We start from the raw sequence: 21125 nt of genomic DNA on the forward strand, positions 1-21125 counted from the left end.
AACCCAACAAAGGAATCACATTTCAAGCAAGGCCAACACAACCAAGAGCAAGAAACATGGAAAAAGTATGTGCTATGGTTGTGGATTGTATGGACATGAGTGGGCTACGTGTCCACATAAGAATTGGGCCAACAAGGTTGAAGCCGCCACTCAAAAGGCTTCAATTAAGGAGGCCAAGCAAGTGAAGAGTGATGGACAAAGCGCTTGTCTCATGAGCAAGAAATTGGGGCATCCTACCAAGAAATGCCCAATATATCAAGAGTCAAGAAAGGTAGCCCAAGTTGCAACAAGAAGATGCTATGGATGCAATGAGATGGGCCACAAGGTTGATAGATGTCCATACAAGCAAAACAAGCATAAAGCAAACAAAGGTCGCATATGCTATGCTTGTAAAAGAAAGGGGCATCTAAGCTATGATTGCCCAAATGGTAACATCCCTAAGCCGAACACATTTGTTTATGATAATATGCTTAGGAAGACCACAAAAGGAGTTAGCACTAGCAAGGTGATGTGTTCACCACAAACTAGTACTAAGGCCATTTGGGTGCCTAAGCACTTGTTGACTAACCCAAAAGGACCCAACAAGAGTTGGGTACCAAAATGTGCTTAGGTTGATAATGTAGGTACTTGGTGGTGAGATGAAAGCTTCGGGGTGGTTGGGCAAGCAAATTGAAAATATTCACTCAATCTATCAATCAATTCTTATCATAATCTCATATATGGTTGACCCGAAGATAAATCAATGACCATATCATTTACTTCATCTCTACCATTGGTAACAAGTACCTAAAGACCTTATAGGATAGCCACTTTGTGTTTAGTGCTCAATGGCTCACAAATAAGCATATTTGTGAAATAATTAGAAGTGACTAATTAGTTTTATTTAATCATTATCATATTTGCCATGTGATGCTTTTAATGGCTCTCTAGTAGAGCAATGCATTTGTTCAGATGCAGGCATACAAGAAGTACTAGAGCTAAAATGAAGAATCACAAGCAGCGCTTCAATTGTTTCTATCCTGCGCCTACCAGACATGTCTGGTATGGCCATGGTAGAAAGGAAAAGTGTTTATGTTCTTCACATGCCGGACGTGTCCGATATGTCTACCGAACGTGTCTGGTATGGTAGGAACCAGAGCACTAATTGAGATGCAATTGAGGTTTGATCCATATGATTTCATATATCCTTAATTTGCTCAGAAGCTTGTGATCTATCAAACCTAAGTGGGTTGTGAGTATGTCTCAACGAAATTTAAATATGGCAAATTACTTTGTGTTGGTCAAAATAGAAAATTAACTCCCAAATTCTTAAAAGAATAAAGTGCTTGTTGAAAGTCAGTCAAATTACTTGTGGTACTTATTTAGGGGGAGCTCAGTTTCTATTTTGCACCATTGTGGACTAACAAATTTATCTAGTATTATTTGTAGTCCTTTGGATGAAAATTGATTTCATATATGGTATGATTATTTGACAAGTGAGGTCAACATGATGTTGTCATGCCATGTATTATCTCAGTGGTGATATTGTGGACTAACAAATTTATCTAGTATTATTTGTAGTCCTTTGGATGAAAATTGATTTCATATATGGTATGATTATTTGACAAATGAGGTCAACATGATGTTGTCATGCCATGTATTATCTCAGTGGTGATATTGTGGGCTCAAGACAAAGGTATGTATTTACATACATGCATTGTAAGTGCATCTAAGGCCTTTTATATGCTAGTGTGTGCATTTGTGTGATATAGGATAGATGTTTTTCAAAATCCCTAACTAGCATGTGTAGGTGGTGTGGTTTTTGAAAATCATGTGGTTTTTGGGTCTTTGTGACCTAGTCATGTCATATTGTGATTATTGCTACCCTTGGTTGATTATTTGCCTAATCACATGTGACATGGTTCTCTCAAGTCCATAAAAATCCCTATATTCGTCTAAAATCTCTCTCAAGTTTTTGAAAATCATAATTTTGCCAAATATTCGAAAAAAGAGAAAATCAATTCTTGGCTAATTCATGTCCCCTAAGTGAGAATCCTAAGCCTATTTCAATTGATGCAAATATTATGCCTAGGAAGGTTTGTTATTGTACCTTATTGGTTAGTATTGCAAAAATTCCGCTATTCATATTAAGGCTATGCCTAAGTATGTTGCGTCTAACATGAGAGGACCCAAACTAGTTTGGGTACCATCGAAAAGTGGATGATCGTTTGTAGGTACCATGGCATTGGAGATTTGATTCAATGAAATTATTATTGTTCATCTTATGTTGAGTCAAGTATTAAAACCTAGTGCAATTCTATCCCAATGCCAAGTCAAAATTGAGTGAAGTCCATATGCTATCAACATACAAGTGTCATATTCAAGTTGTGGGAATTTATTGATATATTTGAATGCCTGCAAATAAGTGGAGTTGAAGCTTGCAAAGATGATCATAAGCTATCAAGGTATATCTCTTGTTGATCAAAGTTTATTTGGGTGCATATGAGTTAATTGAATTGGATATATATGCATATGTTGCTTGCTATGAGATGTTTGAATGGATTAAATGCTTAAGTAATCAAGTTTGAAGTTGGTTTGATTGGATATGTTCATAAGATTTCTTCTAGTAAGTGGTTTGAATGGACATATGTCTTGTGAGAGTATTCAAACAAGTTGATTTCAAGTTTGGTTCAATTTGGAGAAAAATAGCTCAATTATTGAAATCTGTCCAATATTGAAAATCTGAGCTAGCAATGATCATTGACATGTTTGAGCAACCAAATCTATTTGTATTGGCTTGAAATTTGGTCTGCATGCTCTACACTTATGGTATTAGTTGCTGTGCAAATTTTATGAGATTTGGATAAGTGATACTTCGGATTTGGAGTAGATCTTGTCAGCTATAGTGCAGCAGTTTTTAGCATGTAGCAGTGTGGAAAGATGTGAAATCTGGTAGCAAGATAGAAGTCAAAAGAAGCTCAAATTTTTACAGCTACTAGAAGACTTAGTGTGTCACATCTTCACCAAATTTCGTGGTTTTTGGATATGTACTTTGGGAGATATGATTTATTCTTTGAAGAGTACAGAATCTGTTAGGAAAGTGACAATTATTGGATTGATCAAAAGTCACTTAGATTCAAAGGTCCTCAAATTAGAATCATATCTATAAGTGATTGAAGTACCTATGTTTTGGTTTTGGTTTGAGATAGAAGTATGACAAATGATGAGTACAAGACAATTTATTTGAAGAGTGTATCTGGTACATATTTGGTACTCAAGCTAGAGATCAAGACCAAGATCAAGATGAAGATGAAGTTTAAGTTCTAGTGATAATTGGAGATCTTTTGATAGAAACAAAAGGACTTAAACAAGTAGAAAGAAAAGGACTTAAAGAAGGATTCAAAGTTATTCATCAAATTAAGTCCAACAATATGGATCAATCAAACAAAATCTTTCAAGTGGATCAAGAGGTTTCCTTTCAAGTTATTTCAAGTAAGTATCAAGGATGATTCTTTGGACAGAGGTCACTTCGCTCTAGGCTTGGATGGCTAAAATTGAAGTGGTAATCTAAAGGGACATTTGAGGTACTTAGTTGAAGAAAATCAAAAGATTGGTCTAGAAAGCAAGCAACACTCAAAAGAGAACAAGTCATGAAATTTCAAGTGGTATCATGAAATTTCAAGTGGTATTACAAGTGGTGAATCTTTTAGTTCTCTCAAGCAAGCAATGATCAAAGAAGAAGCAAGCCAACCACAACAAGAAGAGTGCACTTGATCATTAGTGATTCTCAATTCATATGGGTGAAGAATAGGAATTCAAAGAATTGGTATCTATTGGTCTTCACTAAGCTTATAATTGAACTTCATGGTGCTATTGGAGAAATGAATTGAAATCTATATGACTATCTTCCTCTCCAATATAGCAAAGGTATCATTGTATTGTGCATGATCATTTTCATCCCTTACTAGTATGCCGTTAGTACATATAGTACATGCTTATAGGATCATGCATTACAAATGAAAATTTTTAGATTCATAGACTACCACTATTGCTTGAATGATTATATAATCTAGTGGTTAGTGTATGAGTTTATTCATGAGCTAGTAAACCCATGTACTTGATCTATTTTGAATTGCAAATAAGTGACAAGTACAACCTCTTTAAGATGACAAAGGGGGAGAGGTTAATACAAAGGGAGAGATTAGTACAAAGTTTGAACCTTAAGCACCCTTTGTGCTTTGTGTGACAGCTTGTAGCCTCTTTGTCCTTAGTATGTCATTGTTGGACCTTTGTGGTGATAGATGACAAAGGGGGAGAGAGACTGATTAAAGCTTCAAGGTAGTCTCATTTGCTTATCTTTGTACCTGAAGATATGTACTGCAGGCTGTCATTTCTTGTTTTTGAGCTTCATTGATGTATCTTGGATTTGAGATAGATTGTATCATGTGAGAGATGAGACTCACTTATGCTTTATCTATATATCTCTTGAGATATGATCTTTTTTTTATATATCGGTGGTTTCTGGACTTGAGAAAATGTGTAATGAGTGCTATGTGTGAATTACATGTGTTATATTTATTTTCATAAGGACTATGCATGCTAGAATGAAAATATTTGATGTGATGCCTTTATATTTATTCTTGTGTGATATATCTTGTCATATGCATCACGGTTTAATTTTGTCACACACACATGCACCCCACGGATGCAATGATTTAGGGGGAGTCTCCTGTATGTTCTAGTATGTGCAATTGACATTTGAGGTCATTTTGTGAATTCTAATCATAAGCACATATTAAGGGGGAGCCTCTCATAAATCATTGAACCCAAAAGTTTAAATGTTTATATCATTTTGTAAGCTTTAATCAAGTTGTCATCAATCACCAAAAAGGGGGAGATTGAAAGTGCATCTAGCCCTTTAGTGGGTTTTGGATGATTGAATGACAACGTGATTAAAGAACTAACCCGTTTGCTAAGTGTGGACAGGTAATAGGTTATCTCATAGGTACTTAATGAAAGCCAAAATGATGTGTTGTTGTATAAACAATCTAGTTCAAGCATAAGACAACAATGCAAATGGAATTCATGCAAATGCTTGTTTATTGTGGGATTTCCATATACTATGTGAAAGCAAGCTCGTGAGTATTAGTTAATGAGACATGAGGGATTGCATATGGAATGGTCTTATATTTGAAGCTTGCTAAATTGAAATGAAAAAGATAATAATACATATGAATGAATGATTCAACACAAGATATGACTTAATGGCTTGAGATGGTGAAGATAGCAAGGAAAGGCTTTGAGGTACTAAGCAAGGGTGAAGGGCAAGTGACGGCTTGGCGGCCAAAGAACCTAGCTAGGGTGAAGAAGAAAGTACTTGCATTTAGTTGAGGTACTAATCAAGCTAAGATGGTCATATTGATGTGAAGGATCAAATCTATATTGGACAAGTTGATTAAAGTGACTTGATGCATTTGGAGTTATTCATATTTGATGAATGGAATCAAGTCACATGCTCAAGATGGCTATGCTCAAGTGAAAAGATCAATATTGACATGTTGGCACCCTCACTTGATGAAGATTGAAAGACACGGCATCAATTTAAAGAAGATCAACTCAAAAGGTTTAATTTCGTTTTTCTTTTGATCTTGAGTTAATAGGTATGCCGTACTATTAAGAGGGATGTAAGTTTAGGTGGTCTGAGGAAGATAGAGTGCTCAAGCATAATAATTAAATCAAAAGAGAGATACTCTAGCACTTCACGAGCACAAAGAATAATTTTCTGTGACTGTCGATGTCGGAAGTTCCGACGTAAGCCGGAACTCCCGACAGTCGGAAGTCATGACTCTTGCCGGAAGTGCTGACTCCCAGTCACTGCCTATGCGATGACTGTGGATGTCGGAAGTCCCGACGTGAGTCAGAACTCCCGACAGTCGGAAGTCCCAACCCAAGCCGGGAGTCCCGGCATCGATGGTTCTACTGACCTGCTGACTGTGCACGTCGGAAGTCCCGACGTTTGTCGGAAGTTCCGACCGTCGGAAGTCCCGACGTTCGTCGGAAGTCCCGACGTTGGCTGTCTCAAGTGGACTTTGACCTCGCATGAACAGTGTTTTCTTCATACGTCGGAAGTCCCGAGATCTGCGTCGGAACTCCCGATGTAGATCTGAATGGTTAGTTTTTGCCTTGGAGTATATATACCCCTCTCCTCATTTCTAATCGTTGCCCACTCATTTCATTGCAACGAACACTCGGCCAAAACAGCCCCCAAGCATTCTAGGCTCCCCACTCTTCTCTCCTTTGCCTCCAACTTCAATTCCTAAAGGGTTTGAGTGATTGGAGAGTGGATTGAGTGAGAAAAACACTTTGAGCAAGCTTGAGCACTTGATTTCTTCGTCAAGCCGGTTTGATTTGCATTTGTTACTCTTGGGGATTTTCTCCTAGCCGGCTAGACGTCGCCCAAGAGCTTCCATCTTGTGGAAGAGCCTTGGGAAGTTTGTATTACCCTTGTTTTCTAGTGAAGAAACTCAAGTGACCTTTGTGGTATCCTTGAGTGAGGCAAGGAGGTGGAAGAGACTCCGACCTAAGTGGTCACCTCAACAACGAGGACGTAGGAGCTCCTTTGTGGGGCTGCCGAACCTCGGGATAAATTCTTGTCTCCCGCGTGCTTGTTGTTGTTGTGATTTACTCGAAATTACTTGTATTTGGTTGTCTCCTTCTCTCTAGCTATTCCTTAGGGTTTGGGCCTCGATCTACGGAGTGGTGGCTTATCAACGTCAAGAGAGTGACCCAACACCTTACCTTACCACTAGGAAGTGGGTTTGTAAGTTATCGGCATCACAAAGTTCATTTTAGCACTTGTAGTTCATTTCCCATAGGGGTCGGAAGTGCTGACAGTTTGCGTTGGAAGTTCTGACCCAAACTGTTAGGACTTCTGACACGTCGGAAGTTCTGACCCAAACGTCGGGACTTCTGACACGTCGGAAGTTCTGACCCAAACTGTCGGGACTTCTGACATTAACTGACTAGTGCATTTTGATTCAACTCTTTGGTTGCCGTTGTTTGGCTCCCTAGGTTTATCTAGTATCTTTTATATACTTTGTGGCTAACTTGTGAGGGGTTGTATTACTTTGATTTGGAGTTTCCATTTTGGAAACTCCTATTACTAATCGTTTCCGCTTTTAAAGGTGTTGATTTTTCAGAAACGCCTATTCACCCCCCTCTAGGCGACATCCTAGATCCTTTCACCGTCGAAGTCACGTGTCCCGGAGTCGATGGAGAACGTCCCTCCGACGGGTGCCGGGTCGTGAGCCTCCTCGCGGAGGTGGAGTACGCCGAGTCGGTCGGCGATGAAGTCTAGGCTTCCAAAGATGAAGGCCTGGGATGGCTCGAAGACGGGTGGAATCCGCGTCCCGACGGGCGAGAGTGCGGGGAACTCCAGCGAGCCGAAGCGAATCGTATCGCCCGAGCCTATCACGGCGGGGGTGGTGAAGAAATGGGTCATCCGATGATCAAAAAGTGTTGAACGTATAGCGTCTTTCCCACGGACGGCGCCAACTGTCGGTGTAAAAAGTGACCAACTAGTGAATATTTATAGTTTTGTCGTATGTTGTGATCGGAGATGGCCTAGCACTCAATGACACAGGATTTATACTGGTTCGGGCAACGTGCCCTACGTCCAGTCGGGGTCGGTCAGTGACTTTATTCCTGAGCCTAGGTGCTCAAAGTCTGTAGTGGGGTTACAAACGAGAAGGAGAAATGAGAGGTGTTCAAGAGGCCCGGTTGGGTCCGACCGGAAGGGCCAAGGGCAACCGGAACTTCGCTATGAGCTAGAAGTCCAAGCGTGTGCTTGAGGGGTTGTGAGCTATCGATCTAGTTAGTCTGAACTTGAAGAAGTCGACCTCTCCTTGTTGGAGGGAGCGCATCCTCTTTTATAGATGAAGGGGATGGCTTTACATGTGAGTGAGAGAGGGTACAGATGTTTCTAAGCCTTGTTGCCCACGCTGATGAAGACTGGATAATGGTAGGCGCCCCCAACACTGTTGATGTCGCTGTAGAATATCGGATGCGCACGGGAGGTCGTGGTATATTCTTCAGAAAGGATGGACGTCGGTACCAACAAATACTATTTGATGTCTAGTGGCATGTGAGGAGTCGCGCTATGTTCATCCGGTATGGCAAATCCTGGTGCCCATACCGCGATCGATGTCTAGAGACACGCGGGGGGCTTACCGTATGAGAGTTTCAGCGGCCCCTACAATACTGTAGGGGGAGATGGTGGCACATACAATACTGTTTGTGTCAGGGTGGCAGCAGAGTACTGTTTCATGCAGGGCATGGTCTCTGGTACACTGGTTTTGACTTGTGAGCCTTGCCTTGCCTTTCTCCGCACGTCTTCTAGTTCCTACTGAACGGGGCGCCTCCGGTCGGATGGCTCCAGTCGACTCTGAGTGCGCCAGTCGAAGAAGAGCGGTGAGCAGGGTTCCTACGAGCTCCCGGTCGGAGGAACGCGGGGTCGGAGTCGGAAATAAGGCTCCTACGAACTCCCGGTCGGAGGGACGCGGGGTCAGAGTCGGAAGTAGGGCTCGGGCAGACCTTCCGACCGGAGAGGCCGTCCGGAGGCGGCTGAAGCCTGAATTGAGTGCTCCGGTCGGAAAGGTGGGCCGAAGTAGCCGAGGAGCGGGCGTTGCTCTTCTTGGGCCTGGCCCTCTGATTGGTTGCTGGACCGTTCCTTTGCCCTGTTGTTTTTAGACTCTTGGACCGAGCTTTGGCGCAGAAACCGATCCCCGAGGAACCCAAGTTTATGAACCCGACGGTTATACTACAAGACATGCTACACAGGCACACGGTCACCAAATTGTACTTCTTTGGCTAGTGTATGTACGCTAAGCCCCTGACGCCTGATCGATCAGACGGTCTGGAGGCTGGGCTCGGCCGGCTTGGCGCGGGCGTCGAGGGCCGCGAGCCACTCGAGAAGCGCCCGGTTGGCCTGCTCCGGCGCCTCGTCGTGCGGGCAGTGGCCAGCCTGCAGGTGCACGACGGCGGTGTCAGCGTAGAACTGCTGAATCCGCGCGGCCTTGGTCGGGCCGACCCACGGGTCCAGGTCCCCCCACAGCAGCAGCAGCGGGCACGACAGCTTCCCCAGCAGCCGGTCCAGCGTGTACCGGCTCTGGTTCGACATGAACCGCGACATCAGCCTGTAGTAAACCTCGCCGGCGTTGGGGTCCGCCGCCGGCGCCGTGATGGAGCCGACCAGGTAGTCGTCGACGTTGCTGGAGTCTATGTACACCTGCAGGTTTTCGCAGCAGCAACAAGACAAGACAGACGACGATCTCAGCTGATGAACTTGGTATGCCATGGCATGGCAGCAGCCGATGCGATTAGAATTTAGACATCAAGTTGAGTGAACGTTACGCTTTTCAAGACTTTCTCGACCCTGGCGGGCTGCTTGGACTGCCAGAAGAGGAAACCCAGCACCACCCGTTGGAAGGCCTCTTTGAGCGGCTTCACGATGAACCTGGACAGCGGGCTGCCCTCCTCCTCCTCCTCCTCGGCCGGTGCGGCGGCAGGCTTGTTGGGGTCGCCGAACTGTCCGGCGGAGTTGAGCAGCACGACGCCCCGGACCAGCTCCGGCACCTCGGTCGCCGTGAACAGTGTCGTGAAGCCTCCCAAGCTGGTATATATATGATCGTAGTGTTGATCGAATGTTTGTTTCATCAGGCATGTACCGTCTGAATTCTGAAGCTCAAATGCCATGTATCAGTGGATTGTTGCGTACCTGTTGCCTACAAGGACGGCAGGCTCCTTGACGATCTCCCGGAGGAAGTCGGAGACCTGATCCATCCAGATGGTGGCCTCGTAGTCCACCAGCGCCTTCTCGCTCCAGCCGAACCCCAGCAGGTCTATCGCGTACACCTTGTACCTCTTGGCCAGCTCAGGGATGTTGTACCTGGATTGATCCACAGTCACAGCACATCAATATTCAGTACCATGCGTTGTCGATCTCTGTCTCTTATCGCGCAGTGTCGCTGCTGGCAGCTCCAATGCATTACATAGCATTCAGAACTTCAGATATCCAAACTTGTCTCGGTGCGTGCCCCGTAATAACCAACCTCCAGTGGAAGGCAGAAGCGCCAAAGCCGTGGATGAGCACGATGGGCTGCCCGGCGCCTTGCTCGACGTAGTGTATCCGGCGACCCCTCCACGTCCAGAAGTTGTACCCGTCCGCTTTGAACGGCAAAACCTCCAGCCCTGCACGCACGACAGGAGAAACGGAGCCGCTGACGATGCCGAGAGCAGACAGAATTTGAGAACCGCACAGCTCAGACTTGAGAGCGCCTTCCTGAGCAGATACCTTGAGCAGAGCCGTTGGCCGAGGCTGAAGAAGTTGCCATCGAGCAGGAGACGGCGAGCGCGATCCCGGCCTTGGTCACCAGCTCCCTCCTCTGCATCATCAAGAACCTGCCCCCTGCCAATGGCCCCGGCCGCAAGGATCAGCCAATACAATTGCTTAGAGTTAGAGTGTCACGGACCTGGCAGAGACGAGGGCGCCCACCGTTCAGGCCGACCTGCGGGGAACCCGCGCCGCGGCAGCGGCCGGAGCCGGCCGTCCGGAGGGCGGCCACGGACGCGACGGACATCGGGTAGGCAGAGCTTCTGGAGAGCGGCGGAAACGCTGGAACAGAGGACTGGGCCAGGGGGACGGGAATGAAGGCTCGTTTTTTTTTTCTTGGTGTGTGTATAGGTTTGGGTTGGGGATCGTGTGGTGCACCGTGGCGCGGCGCGCGATCGGGGTGCCGTGGCCGCGCCTGGGCCAAAAGAGTTTGCGAGGGAGGCGACGCGCCAACGGCAGGTGTGGCCGTGCGGCTCGGCCGAGGTTTCTTTGCCTGGGGTGGGCTGGCTGATGGATCCGCGCTGCCGCGAAATAACTACCGGTCTGCTGGCGCCTTGCGTGTGAGAAAGTGAGAACCGAAACTGGGCTTGCTCGCCGGCCGCGGCTGGGCCACGCGTGGTTTGAGAGGCCTGCAGATGAACGGAGCGGGCCCATTCCAATCTTGAGCCGCGCCACTGCCACACACAGAAAAATTCCACGTTATCTTCCAGGTTATGTGAACTTTTTCCTCGAACAAAAGACGGGAAAATGTGAATAGCCCGCGATTTCGCTGAGCACGGACACGAAGAATACGAGAAACGAACAGGAATTGCAGAAATAAACTAGGGAGTAGGTGATGATTTTTTTCAGCAAGTTTCTTGAGACGAGCGACGCTCTGCTCTGCTCTCTGCACAGAATTTACAACCTTTCGAGACCTTGAATATTTTCTTTGCTACTACGCGATTAAAAAAACAGAACCAAATCTACAGTACTCGCGTGCTATTCGGTACTGCGCCACTGCTGCACATGTGGGCTCGCTGCAACACACGCACGATTCAGCTCTGAAGAACAGTGACAACAGCACCGCTGCTACTGCTACTGCTACTGCTCCTCCTCATGGCCGTCGAGAATCTCTAGGCGCCGGCCGAGCTCGTGAATGGTACATCGGCACCAGCCGGGGGCCTCGCGCTCGCTTGAAAAAGAGGGGACTCGGCGCGAACCGCGAAGCACTAGTTTATGCATCGCCACGCATGGACCAGAAGGGAAGAGCGCACAGTATTTCCGGATGAGTGAGCTGAGCGCCACACACCTCCACTTGAGAAACCACTACCAACTTCGCGGCGGGGAGGATCAGCACCGAGACGAGCATAAGGTGTTTCTGGCCTGTCCAAGCACTGACAAGTGGGTCCAGATGCATATTGGCCCACTTATTAGAGTTAAGTGGTGGCGGGAAATAAGTAATAAACAGTATAAAACTATAAATTTCCTCCAAGTAAAAAACGTCGAGGCATAAATAAATAAACTATATGAAAGACTGAGACCACTTTGTGACTTTGCGACAAATAAGAGACCTTTTGCGTGGTGCTCATATGAAACTACTGTAACCTGTTCGGCTGGGGCTGAAACGATCGTCGTGGATTATTACTGCTGACTGATTTGGTATGAGAGAAAAATACTATTCTGATTGAAAATTTACGATCGTTTACGATCCAGCAAACAGGCTGAAACAACATGGGAGCATGTATGCACGGAAGCTAAGCGCATATTCAATGCATAGATTTTTTCCCCGTCGACAGGTGCAACTGCAAACTGCAAAGCTACACGAAGAACTCTCTTTTTCCCTCAAAAAAGATGTGATTTCATGAATCGACACTAGGTAGTTCCGCAAAAAAAAAAAATGTCACTGGGTACAGATCCTAAACGCAAAATTTTTGAGCAGTGCCACCCCCTTGCGATTGCAACGTTGCTCGGTCAAAAAGGGCAGGAAGAAAAGATGGTCCAACGACTGTGCAGTGCAGACCATGATTAGGATTTAGGAGTCCTCATGACGTGCAAAATCCAAGAATATTTCCAGATCATGGGCCATCATGCATGTGCTTCCGCCGAAAATTGACCATCATATCATAGACCTGCACCCCTTTTGAAAAACTTCCACACTGTCATTTGTAGCTGTCCAGCTGGTGATTAGGAACACCGAGTCACCAACGCCATAATATATGGCATACACTACACCCCCTGCCTATCATATCATTGTGTGTTAGCAAAACCTTGCTTCTTGATCCGGCCTACAGGAGATGATTGCCTGAACATGGCGCACGAGTTATTGGCCGCCGGCATCCGGACGAGCGGGGCGTGCGAGAAGATGGTGTGGCCTAGGTGTGGTCACCACACACAACGCCACAAAGCATACGAGCGGAGCGGCATGGCATGGCATGGCATGGCATGGGATGGAATGAATGAATATGCTCTCGCGGCCCTCGCCTGCGAGTGCCCATGTCGATGCCATGAATTGAATGCGGAGTAAGCAAGCGATGATGCAATGCAATGATGGCAATGGCAACCCAACGAGCTGTCACCCTCACCAAGAGTGCAACCAGATCATCTGCTATCATGTGCAGTAGAGGGATCGGTGTTGCTGCTGCTAGCTGATAGTTTGATTCCTGTGCTCCGTTCAGGAAAATTCCTTGTCTGCGTTTTTTCCCCCTTAATATATCCCTACTTTTATGTCCAATTATAATTTTACCTTCGTTTTTGTCATCGTTGTGATTTTATCCCTGCTTTGTAACTACTAAGGCTCAGTTTATCCTTACTTTTAACTCTGTTAGTTATATTTGAAATAAAAATAAATAAAAAAACAACAAAACCCCTGCCAGTAAGACCAAAGGACGACAGTACCCTTATCCGCTCATACCCTCCCAATCCCCCGTCCTCTACCATCCTCTCTCCCTCCGGTCTCCTCCCCAGCGACGCGCCCCCTCCCCTCCCCTCCCGGCGCCCGACACGCCCCCTCCCCTCCCCTCCCCTCCTGACGCGCCCCCTCCCCAACCCTCCCTCTCTCCTCCACTCTCCCCCACGACGGCTCCCCGCGGTGGTGCGCGGTTGCCGCGAGCGCGGGCCTAGCTCCCAGCGGTGGCTCCTCCCGGATCTAGCGTCGGGCAGGGCGCAGGGCGGCTCGGCCCCTCCCGGCGGCACGAAGCAGCAGCAGCAGCGGGTGGCGCCACGGATCCTCCCTCCTCCCCTACCTCCATGGCTCCACCGGCGGGATGGAGCGCGGCTCTCCTCCATCAGCGGGCGGCGCAACCCCTCTCCCTCACCTCGGATCCGGCTGGATCCATGGCGGGTGTGCCACCCGGCGGCTGGATCCGATGGAGGACAGCCGGATCCATGGTGGGCGCGCCCCTGTGCGACTGGATCCGGTGGAGGGCGGCCGGATCCATGGCGGCCGCGCCCCCCGGCGGCTGGATCCGGTGGAGGGCGGCTAGATCCATGGCGGGCGCCCCCCACCCCCCGTGGCGGATCCATGGTCGGCGCGCTTCCTGACAGCGGATCCAGGGAGGTCTCGTCCTTCATCGGTGGATCCATGGTGGGCACGATCTCTGGCGGTGGATCCAGTGACGACGGCCGGCTCTACAACGGTCCCGACTCGCTCGCCGACCTCGCCGTCGGCGGGGACCACGTCGCGACCTACGAAGCCAACACCCCCACCTCCGGGACCAGGAAAGTCCTATGGTGGCACGACGGGGACCGGTTCCCCGCGCAGGGCGACGGTGGGTTCCGCTCGCTTGTCTCCGGGGACGGCTTCACCTGCGCCGTCGAGACCAACGCATCCACGGCCGTCCGATGTTGGGGCCCGCAGGGTAGCGCGGTGCAGGCGGGGCTCGCCAACGCGACCGCCGCGTCGTACCTCGCCGCGGGGGGGGGGGGGGGGCTTCTGAGCATGCACCGTCCTCGCCTCCGGCGCCGCGCTCTGCTCGGGCGCGGACGATGTCGGCGCGGCGGCGAACGCCTCTGCCGGCGACGCGCTGCCAAGGGACCTCTTCGGGTATGGCCTGGCCGTCGGCGACTCCCACGCGTGCGCGCTCCGCCGGCCCAACCACACCGTGGTGTGCTGGAGCCTCGGGGGGTCCACCACCACCCTGTACGAGCCGGCGCTCGGGATCTCCTTCTAGTTCCTCGTCGCCGGCGGCAACTTCACGTGCGGCGTCGCGTCCAGCTCCTGTGATTTGGTCCGGAGGAAAATTAGTATCAATCTGTAGGAATGAGTTTTTACCGGTGGAGCGATTTAGCTAACTGTGTATTCGGTGATGTGATTTGTTTGCCAAACAGGGGTAAAACACACAACGTATTCAGATAAGCAGGGGCAATTTCGCATGGGCAAACTTGTCTTTAATGAGCCCATTTGACACTGTTACCTGTTGTTCACGGAATAGGGGTAAACTTAAGCTTCGTTTTCAAAAAACAGGGGTAAAATCACAACGATGACAAAAGCAAGGATAAAATCACAGCCGGACGTCAAAGTAGGGGCAAGACCGCAATAGCCCCTTGATTGATTGACCTTTTATTTCTTCATTGTGGCCTCTCCATAAATCTGAGGGAGCTTGGCGTTTTGATCACATGGGTGTGCAAGCAACTTGCTCGATCTATGATGTGATTTTCTGGAAAAAAGGAAAATACGTGACGTGATGGCTCGTGCTAGATACCTTGAGTAGAGTAATGGGTGCAAATGAGCAGTATTATAGTATTATAATCCACTGGAAGAACGTGTTGGGTGTTTGTGATTCAAAAGGAACATTTATAAGAGCCAAAAAAAAGTTTGTGTTTATAGCAGGATCAACTAATTGAGATTTTTCCCAGGACATCTCGCTCTATTATAGTTGCCTTTTTTTTAGGGCAGAAGTACTGAAGTTTCAGCCAGCCACCAAAATGAGCAACCGTGGGCTCATGGAGTGAAACTACAAGGAAATTTCTCGGTCCAGGACATATTCCGTAAGATCAGGACGTAATTTACTAGAGCACCATGAAATGCACTTTACGACCACACGTGCCTTTCCCTACCCGGCCAGAAGTTCACGAACGTCGCCTTTTTCACAAACGTACGCACATAAATCTTCTGACGTCGAAACTTGACACGCCAGACACACATGTAATATGCTAGACGCATGTTGTTACCATGCAACGCAATTCTGGTCTTTTTCATTACTTTGGCAGTCACACAGCTTTTTTTTTCATTACCACGCAATGCATGTCGTTACACGTATTCAATTCAACATGAAATTGGCGGAGGTGAAGTTTTCTCCAAGCCGTCGTACCCGTACCCTTCTCACAATCTCGCCTTGTACATTTGGCCATCCGTTCTCCCAGAAGACTTTTTTAACACCCAAAAAAGTAGTTTTTACCATGGAGTAACTTGTCCTGGTACTACCTCACCAGCGCTGTTCAACTGCAAACCAGAACAGCGTTTTTTTTTTGTTTTTTTTTTCGACAAAACCAGAAGTCCAGAACAGCGGCTGGTAGAGTGGAGTCGTGGACGAGTAGTTGTGGACAGCGTGAGCTACTGGAGTCACAGTATCGCATAGGATTCTTGTTGGGCAGTTGTGAGTTTTGGGAGTTGATGAGTTGCAAGTACCGCACAGGAACGATAAACGCCTTGAAAAGTGAAAGCTCGGGGAAAGAAAACAAAAGCTGCCCCACCGTGCTTAAAAAAATCGCCCAAACTTTTGCCGGACCCTTTTATCTTTGCCCTCACAAACCCACACGGCCACACACACAAGCGCACAGAATTCACAAGAGCTGCAGTGTGGAGAGAGAGAGGGAGAGAGAGAGAGGAGCGGCACCGTCGCTGAAGGAGAGATTTCATTATTTGGCGCACTGGAGAGTGGAGAGCGATAGAGCTGGAAGGTGGAAGCAGAAATCCACAGCGTATAGGGGGAGGAGGGAGATCTGGAGCTCCTGGAGAAAAGGGAGAAGGAGCTGGAATGGTAACGGTTGGCAGAGGGGATCCTTGATCTGTTCTTGAGCTGGAAGACATCTTTCGAGCCGCGGAGCCGGAGAAACTTGGATCTCGAGGCCATCCAAGAGAAAGTTTTCCCGTTCCTTGCTGCTAGCCTACTGCATTGCTGCCTCCCTCAGATCCGAGCTGCCACAAGGAGAAAGGGGGAATCTCTGCTCGCCTTCTCCACTAATCCGCCCAAATTTTGGGTTTCTTGAGCTGTTCTTGGGAGCTCCGTGCTTCAAATCTTGGGGGAAAAGGTCGATTTTTTTTTTTTGTTGGGGTAGATGCGGGAGTGATGTCGACTACTTTATGAGCCCCTTCCCCCGCTACTTTGGGGTTTAGATTCGCTATAGTTATGGCGGATCTTGCCATGGAGCATTAGGAGTTTCTTTCGTCGCAGGCGAAAGGAACTTGCCCGTAAGCTGCAATGTCTCTCAAGAACATTGTGCGGGAGCTGAAGGAGATGAGGGACGGTATCGGGAGCATGTCGAGACGCGGCGGCAGCGGCTCCGACGGGCGCGCCGGCCACGGCCGTTCGGGGTCGCGGCATTCTTGGCCTAGCCTGTGGGCGGAGCAGCAACAGCAGCAGCGGCAGGGCCAGGAGGGGCCGCAGCATCAGCATCAGCATCAGGGGCGGTGGGCGAACCTGCCTCCGGAACTGCTGTTGGATGTGATACAGAGGGTGGAGTCCAGCGAGGCGACGTGGCCGGCGCGGCGCCAGGTCGTGGCGTGCGCGGCCGTTTGCCGGTCGTGGCGCGAGGTGACTAAGGAGGTGGTGAAGACGCTCGAGGAGTGCGGCAGGATCACCTTCCCCATATCCCTTAAGCAGGTATGTGCCTTGTTCTCTGATATCCATGATTCATGTGAAGTTTGCTGGTTAAGGTGTAGTGAGAATCAGGAGGTCTTGATGCTAACTTTATTTTGCGCAGCCGGGGCCTCGTGAACTGCCGGTCCAGTGTTTTGTGAGGAGGGAGAGGGCAACATCCACATATCTACTCTACCTAGGGCTCAGCCCATGTAAGTTATCATGTTTGGCTGTCGAAAGATAGCGTTCTTGTTCAGTAGTTCTTATCTCTTTTGTAGCCATTTGTCTGCGTCAAGATGAAGTGTTCTAGTTATGGCTACATTGTTCAACTGTCAATTTGCAAGAACAAAAGCCTGAATAAACATGTCCTTGCAATGATCATCTAATATGGTAAGTTGATTTAGTTGATCAAGTGTCATAGGATTTGTATAAAAAAATGTTAGGTTTAAGTCTGTTGAACAACAAAATGGTCTGTTATTTTATATATGTCAAAAGATTTCCTACGTCATGGAAGAGAAAATGCTAGGATCAAGTCAGGTGAACAACAAAATGGCTCCGTTCTTTGATATGTCATATGTGTCAAAATATTTTCTACTTCATGCAAGAGCATTGATCTCACAGCTATTTCCATGCCTGGATGTTTTTTTACCTTGCCAGTTTGAGCATACTATACAAAAATTCACCTTAGACGTTTACAATCCGAAACAATCGAATAAATATCTCTTTTCTCTGCAAGAATGTGTTGGCTGCTAACCTGGTTTGAGAAAGAAGCCCAACTGTAACTAGTGAACTATGTGAGCATCTGGTACAGACTGAACATACCTTTCTGACCACATTGAAGTTACTTTCCTTGCATCCATAGCAAACATAGCAGGGCCCAAAGATGAGCTCAACTGCTGGAAGAACGGTGCATTATGTTTTACTAGAATAGGCAACTAGTCATTATTGTGGACTATCCATGGTATGCATACTTCTCTGCACATTCCTATTTGTGCTAGATGTGCACAGATATCTACTCCCTTGGCCCCCTATTAATGTGGATATGGTCCTGTCAACTAAAAACTCCGGCGTCACATTGAGTAGTAGGATGCATTCAGAATTGTTTAACACCCCCACGTCCTGCTTAGGATATAAATCTTGATCATAGTACTTTTACAATAATTTAGACAGAACACTTATACTAAGCTTATATGCTCTGACTCAATATGATCACACATCATTTACTGATAACTTTGTATATTATGCAGCTATGAATGTGGAAAACGACAAGCTATTGCTTGCAGCTCGTAAGGTCAGGCGTGCCACGAGGACTTCTTTTGTGATCTCACTGGTCTCTGATGATTTCTCTCACTCTAGTAGCACCTATGTTGGCAAACTGAAGTAAGCTTCTTACTATGTCAATTTATGTGGCATGACTGTCCTTTGTCTTAGTGACCTTCTAACCTCCCATTGTTTCTCACAAATCAGGCCAAACTTCCTCGGCACAAAGTTCACAATCTTTGATAGCCAGCATCCTCCTGATGCTGTAGTTCTACCAAACAATAAACCAAGCAAAAGGCAGTCCAAACAAGTATCGCCCAGACTGCCACTAGGCAACTACAATGTTGCTACTGTCACCTATGAGCTCACCGTCCTACGCAACAGGGGACCAAGGAGAATGCAATGCACCATGCACTCAATACCAGCTGAGTGCATTCAGGAGGGTGGGAAGGCCCCGACCCCTACCGGCACCATCCAGTCGCTTGATGAGCCAGTGTCCACTTCACCTAGTACTAAAGGGAAGAAAGTGGCTGTAGAATTTTCTTCAACAAGCCTCAGCGCTGATCTGTCCGGACCGGCCTGCTCGAACGAAACACCTCTGGTTCTGAAGAATAAAGCCCCGCGGTGGCATGAGCAGCTGCAGTGTTGGTGCCTCAACTTCCGGGGGCGCGTCACCGTTGCATCAGTGAAGAACTTCCAGCTTGTCGCCTCCGTTGATCCTTCCCTGAACATCCCAGCAGCAGAGCAGGAGAAGGTGATCCTCCAGTTCGGGAAGATCGGGAAGGATATATTCACCATGGACTACCGGTACCCACTCTCAGCGTTCCAGGCCTTCGCAATCTGCCTGACCAGCTTCGACACCAAACCAGCCTGCGAATAACTGACGCTAGTATAAAATCCGGGTGGTGGTGGCTTATGTATGTCTGTTCTTCCTGGGCGATGTAAATTCTTGATCTTACCATGCTGGGCCTCTGCCCAGGCGAAATGTTAGCTTGTGGTGAGGTGAAGATGAGCAATGGCATCTGTGGCCATTGGAAGAGATTTGGGCGACCTGGTTTATCCGACTGTTATATGTATTATTATTGTTGGGATGTTTGGCTGTGAAATATCACTGCCGTATCGATAATGGACGTTGTGACCATTTTGCTCGCTCGCTCTGCTCTCATTTTTGAAACGTGACGCTTTAGTTTTTTTTTTGACAACAGCAGCTTGTATATAAATTAAGGCACAATACAACAGTGGGAAAAAGTTTCCCATATTACAAAGCAAGCTATTGTAAAAGAAACCGCTGACCAGCATTTGGAGACAGATCATTCTGTTCGCTTGTTGGTTTTAGCCAGCCTAAACTAGCTAGTCAACAGTGTTTTCCTCTCACAATAAACCAGCATCAGCCCACAAACCAACCAACGAAAGGGTGATAGGTGATACTTTCATCGGAGACGTTAGGCCCACTAAAAGTGGCCACGACAAAGACAACGAGGGTTCTTGTTCTCCTACTTTGATAACATAGCCGGCGTTCTTCTCGACTGTCCTCGAGGATAAACAATCTTCAGCCGTAGATAAGACGAATGTTTTCAAGAAAATGGATCGACGGCCATAAAAAAAAGAATGCAACACTGCCAGAAGTTCGTACATCGGCACTTGGTTGCCGGGGATCATGCCGCTGTCTGTTCCTCTGGCACCCTACTCATGTTGTGATTGTGACGTGAAATGGCAAATGGGAGCATTTTACGGGGCCCTTGCTGGATGCTGCATCTCGTGCGTTGCATACGGAGTGCGGAGTTGTACAGAACTGCCATCCCGGTCCCCAATCATGAGGAGAGCACCACCACCCCGGTAGCAGCGGGCTTGTATTATTTGCTGCCACACACACAAAAACAAAAGGAGTGCATGAATGAAGCAGTTGCTCGCGGATATTCGGCGATTTTGGTGCCCGCGTATCTGCTTTCATGTTTTCCGTATCCTGGCGATGTCATGACTCATGACTCATGAACCCTTCCCTGTCCGCTCGATGCTGTTCGTACCCGTCTGAGAGGAACAGGTGCTGCTCGGCGCATTTCGCTCCATCACGACGGACATATGCCGCTCCATGGATGTTAGCGCCCCGTCTGCGCGGACTGTGCTTGTGACGGTGGACTGACTGCAGCGCATGCGCGATCTCCCTCGGCTTCATCGGGAAGGCCTTTTTATGGCTGTCCTCTTCCTGGGCGAGACGGTGTCATCGGGTAGTAGCCACTTGCCTCTCGTCCTTGTTTGCGTGACTTGGACGACGCCCAACGAGTACGGCGAGGCCAGCCGTAGTAGAGGTTGGTGGCGATGGCGTGATCCACCTCTTTTTCAGGTTAGTTGGTTTCGGCTAAAGCTTATTAGTTATTCAATAGTATTTTTTTCTCACAGCAAATCAGCACCTTCAGAAATTAATCAGCGAACAGGCGGTTTGACCCAAATAATGCAGTGTCGGGCGCCAGTAGAGGGGATCAAGCACGAATTTAATCCTATTTGTCACGGTAACAAAACACGATTAAGATTCAAACAAACTCATATCTCAGCGAACCGTCGTCGCGTGACAGGAGATCTTGGACTTGTATACTCAACCCAACCTTCTGGAAGGACGCCGTACCCCGTCCCGTGCGCGTAGTCGCTGACGCCATGAGGCCGCTATGGCTGGTGCCTTGCTGACACCGACCCCAGTAAACTTGTAGTAGAAGCATACGTATCTT

General features: G+C 47.8%; 2 protein-coding genes across 2 annotated transcripts; one reads left to right on the forward strand and one right to left on the reverse strand.

Moving 5' to 3' along the window:
* Positions 1-8742: 8742 nt before the first annotated feature.
* Positions 8743-10700, reverse strand: LOC136467545 (pheophytinase, chloroplastic-like). The gene is made up of 6 exons (XM_066466297.1): positions 10532-10700; positions 10331-10444; positions 10089-10227; positions 9755-9925; positions 9391-9649; positions 8743-9265 (listed from the first exon to the last, which is right to left on the reverse strand). Exons 1-6 carry the CDS (start codon positions 10614-10616, stop codon positions 8885-8887), a joined length of 1149 nt encoding a protein of 382 aa, XP_066322394.1. The 5' UTR covers positions 10617-10700; the 3' UTR covers positions 8743-8884.
* Positions 10701-16027: 5327 nt separating this feature from the next.
* LOC136467546 (tubby-like F-box protein 5) lies at positions 16028-19557 on the forward strand. Its single transcript, XM_066466298.1, has 4 exons — positions 16028-17169; positions 17270-17357; positions 18393-18525; positions 18613-19557. Exons 1-4 carry the CDS (start codon positions 16768-16770, stop codon positions 19283-19285), a joined length of 1296 nt encoding a protein of 431 aa, XP_066322395.1. The 5' UTR covers positions 16028-16767; the 3' UTR covers positions 19286-19557.
* The last annotated feature ends 1568 nt before the right edge of the window (positions 19558-21125 follow it).

This window comes from Miscanthus floridulus, chromosome 7 (assembly GCF_019320115.1).
Source record: "Miscanthus floridulus cultivar M001 chromosome 7, ASM1932011v1, whole genome shotgun sequence".
NCBI lineage: Eukaryota > Viridiplantae > Streptophyta > Magnoliopsida > Poales > Poaceae > Miscanthus > Miscanthus floridulus.

Excerpts from the sequence above, each read along its gene's own strand:
- LOC136467546 (XM_066466298.1), top strand. The coding sequence starts at position 16,768 with ATGTCTCTCAAGAACATTGTGCGGGAGCTGAAGGAGATGAGGGACGGT. Across the intron at positions 17,170-17,269 it reads TCCCCATATCCCTTAAGCAG|CCGGGGCCTCGTGAACTGCC; the intron begins GTATGTGCCTTG and ends TATTTTGCGCAG. Across the intron at positions 18,526-18,612 it reads ACCTATGTTGGCAAACTGAA|GCCAAACTTCCTCGGCACAA; the intron begins GTAAGCTTCTTA and ends CTCACAAATCAG.
- LOC136467545 (XM_066466297.1), bottom strand. The coding sequence starts at position 10,616 with ATGTCCGTCGCGTCCGTGGCCGCCCTCCGGACGGCCGGCTCCGGCCGC. Across the intron at positions 10,445-10,531 it reads CCCGCAGGTCGGCCTGAACG|GGGGCAGGTTCTTGATGATG; the intron begins GTGGGCGCCCTC and ends GGCCATTGGCAG. Across the intron at positions 9,266-9,390 it reads TCGAGAAAGTCTTGAAAAGC|GTGTACATAGACTCCAGCAA; the intron begins GTAACGTTCACT and ends GAAAACCTGCAG.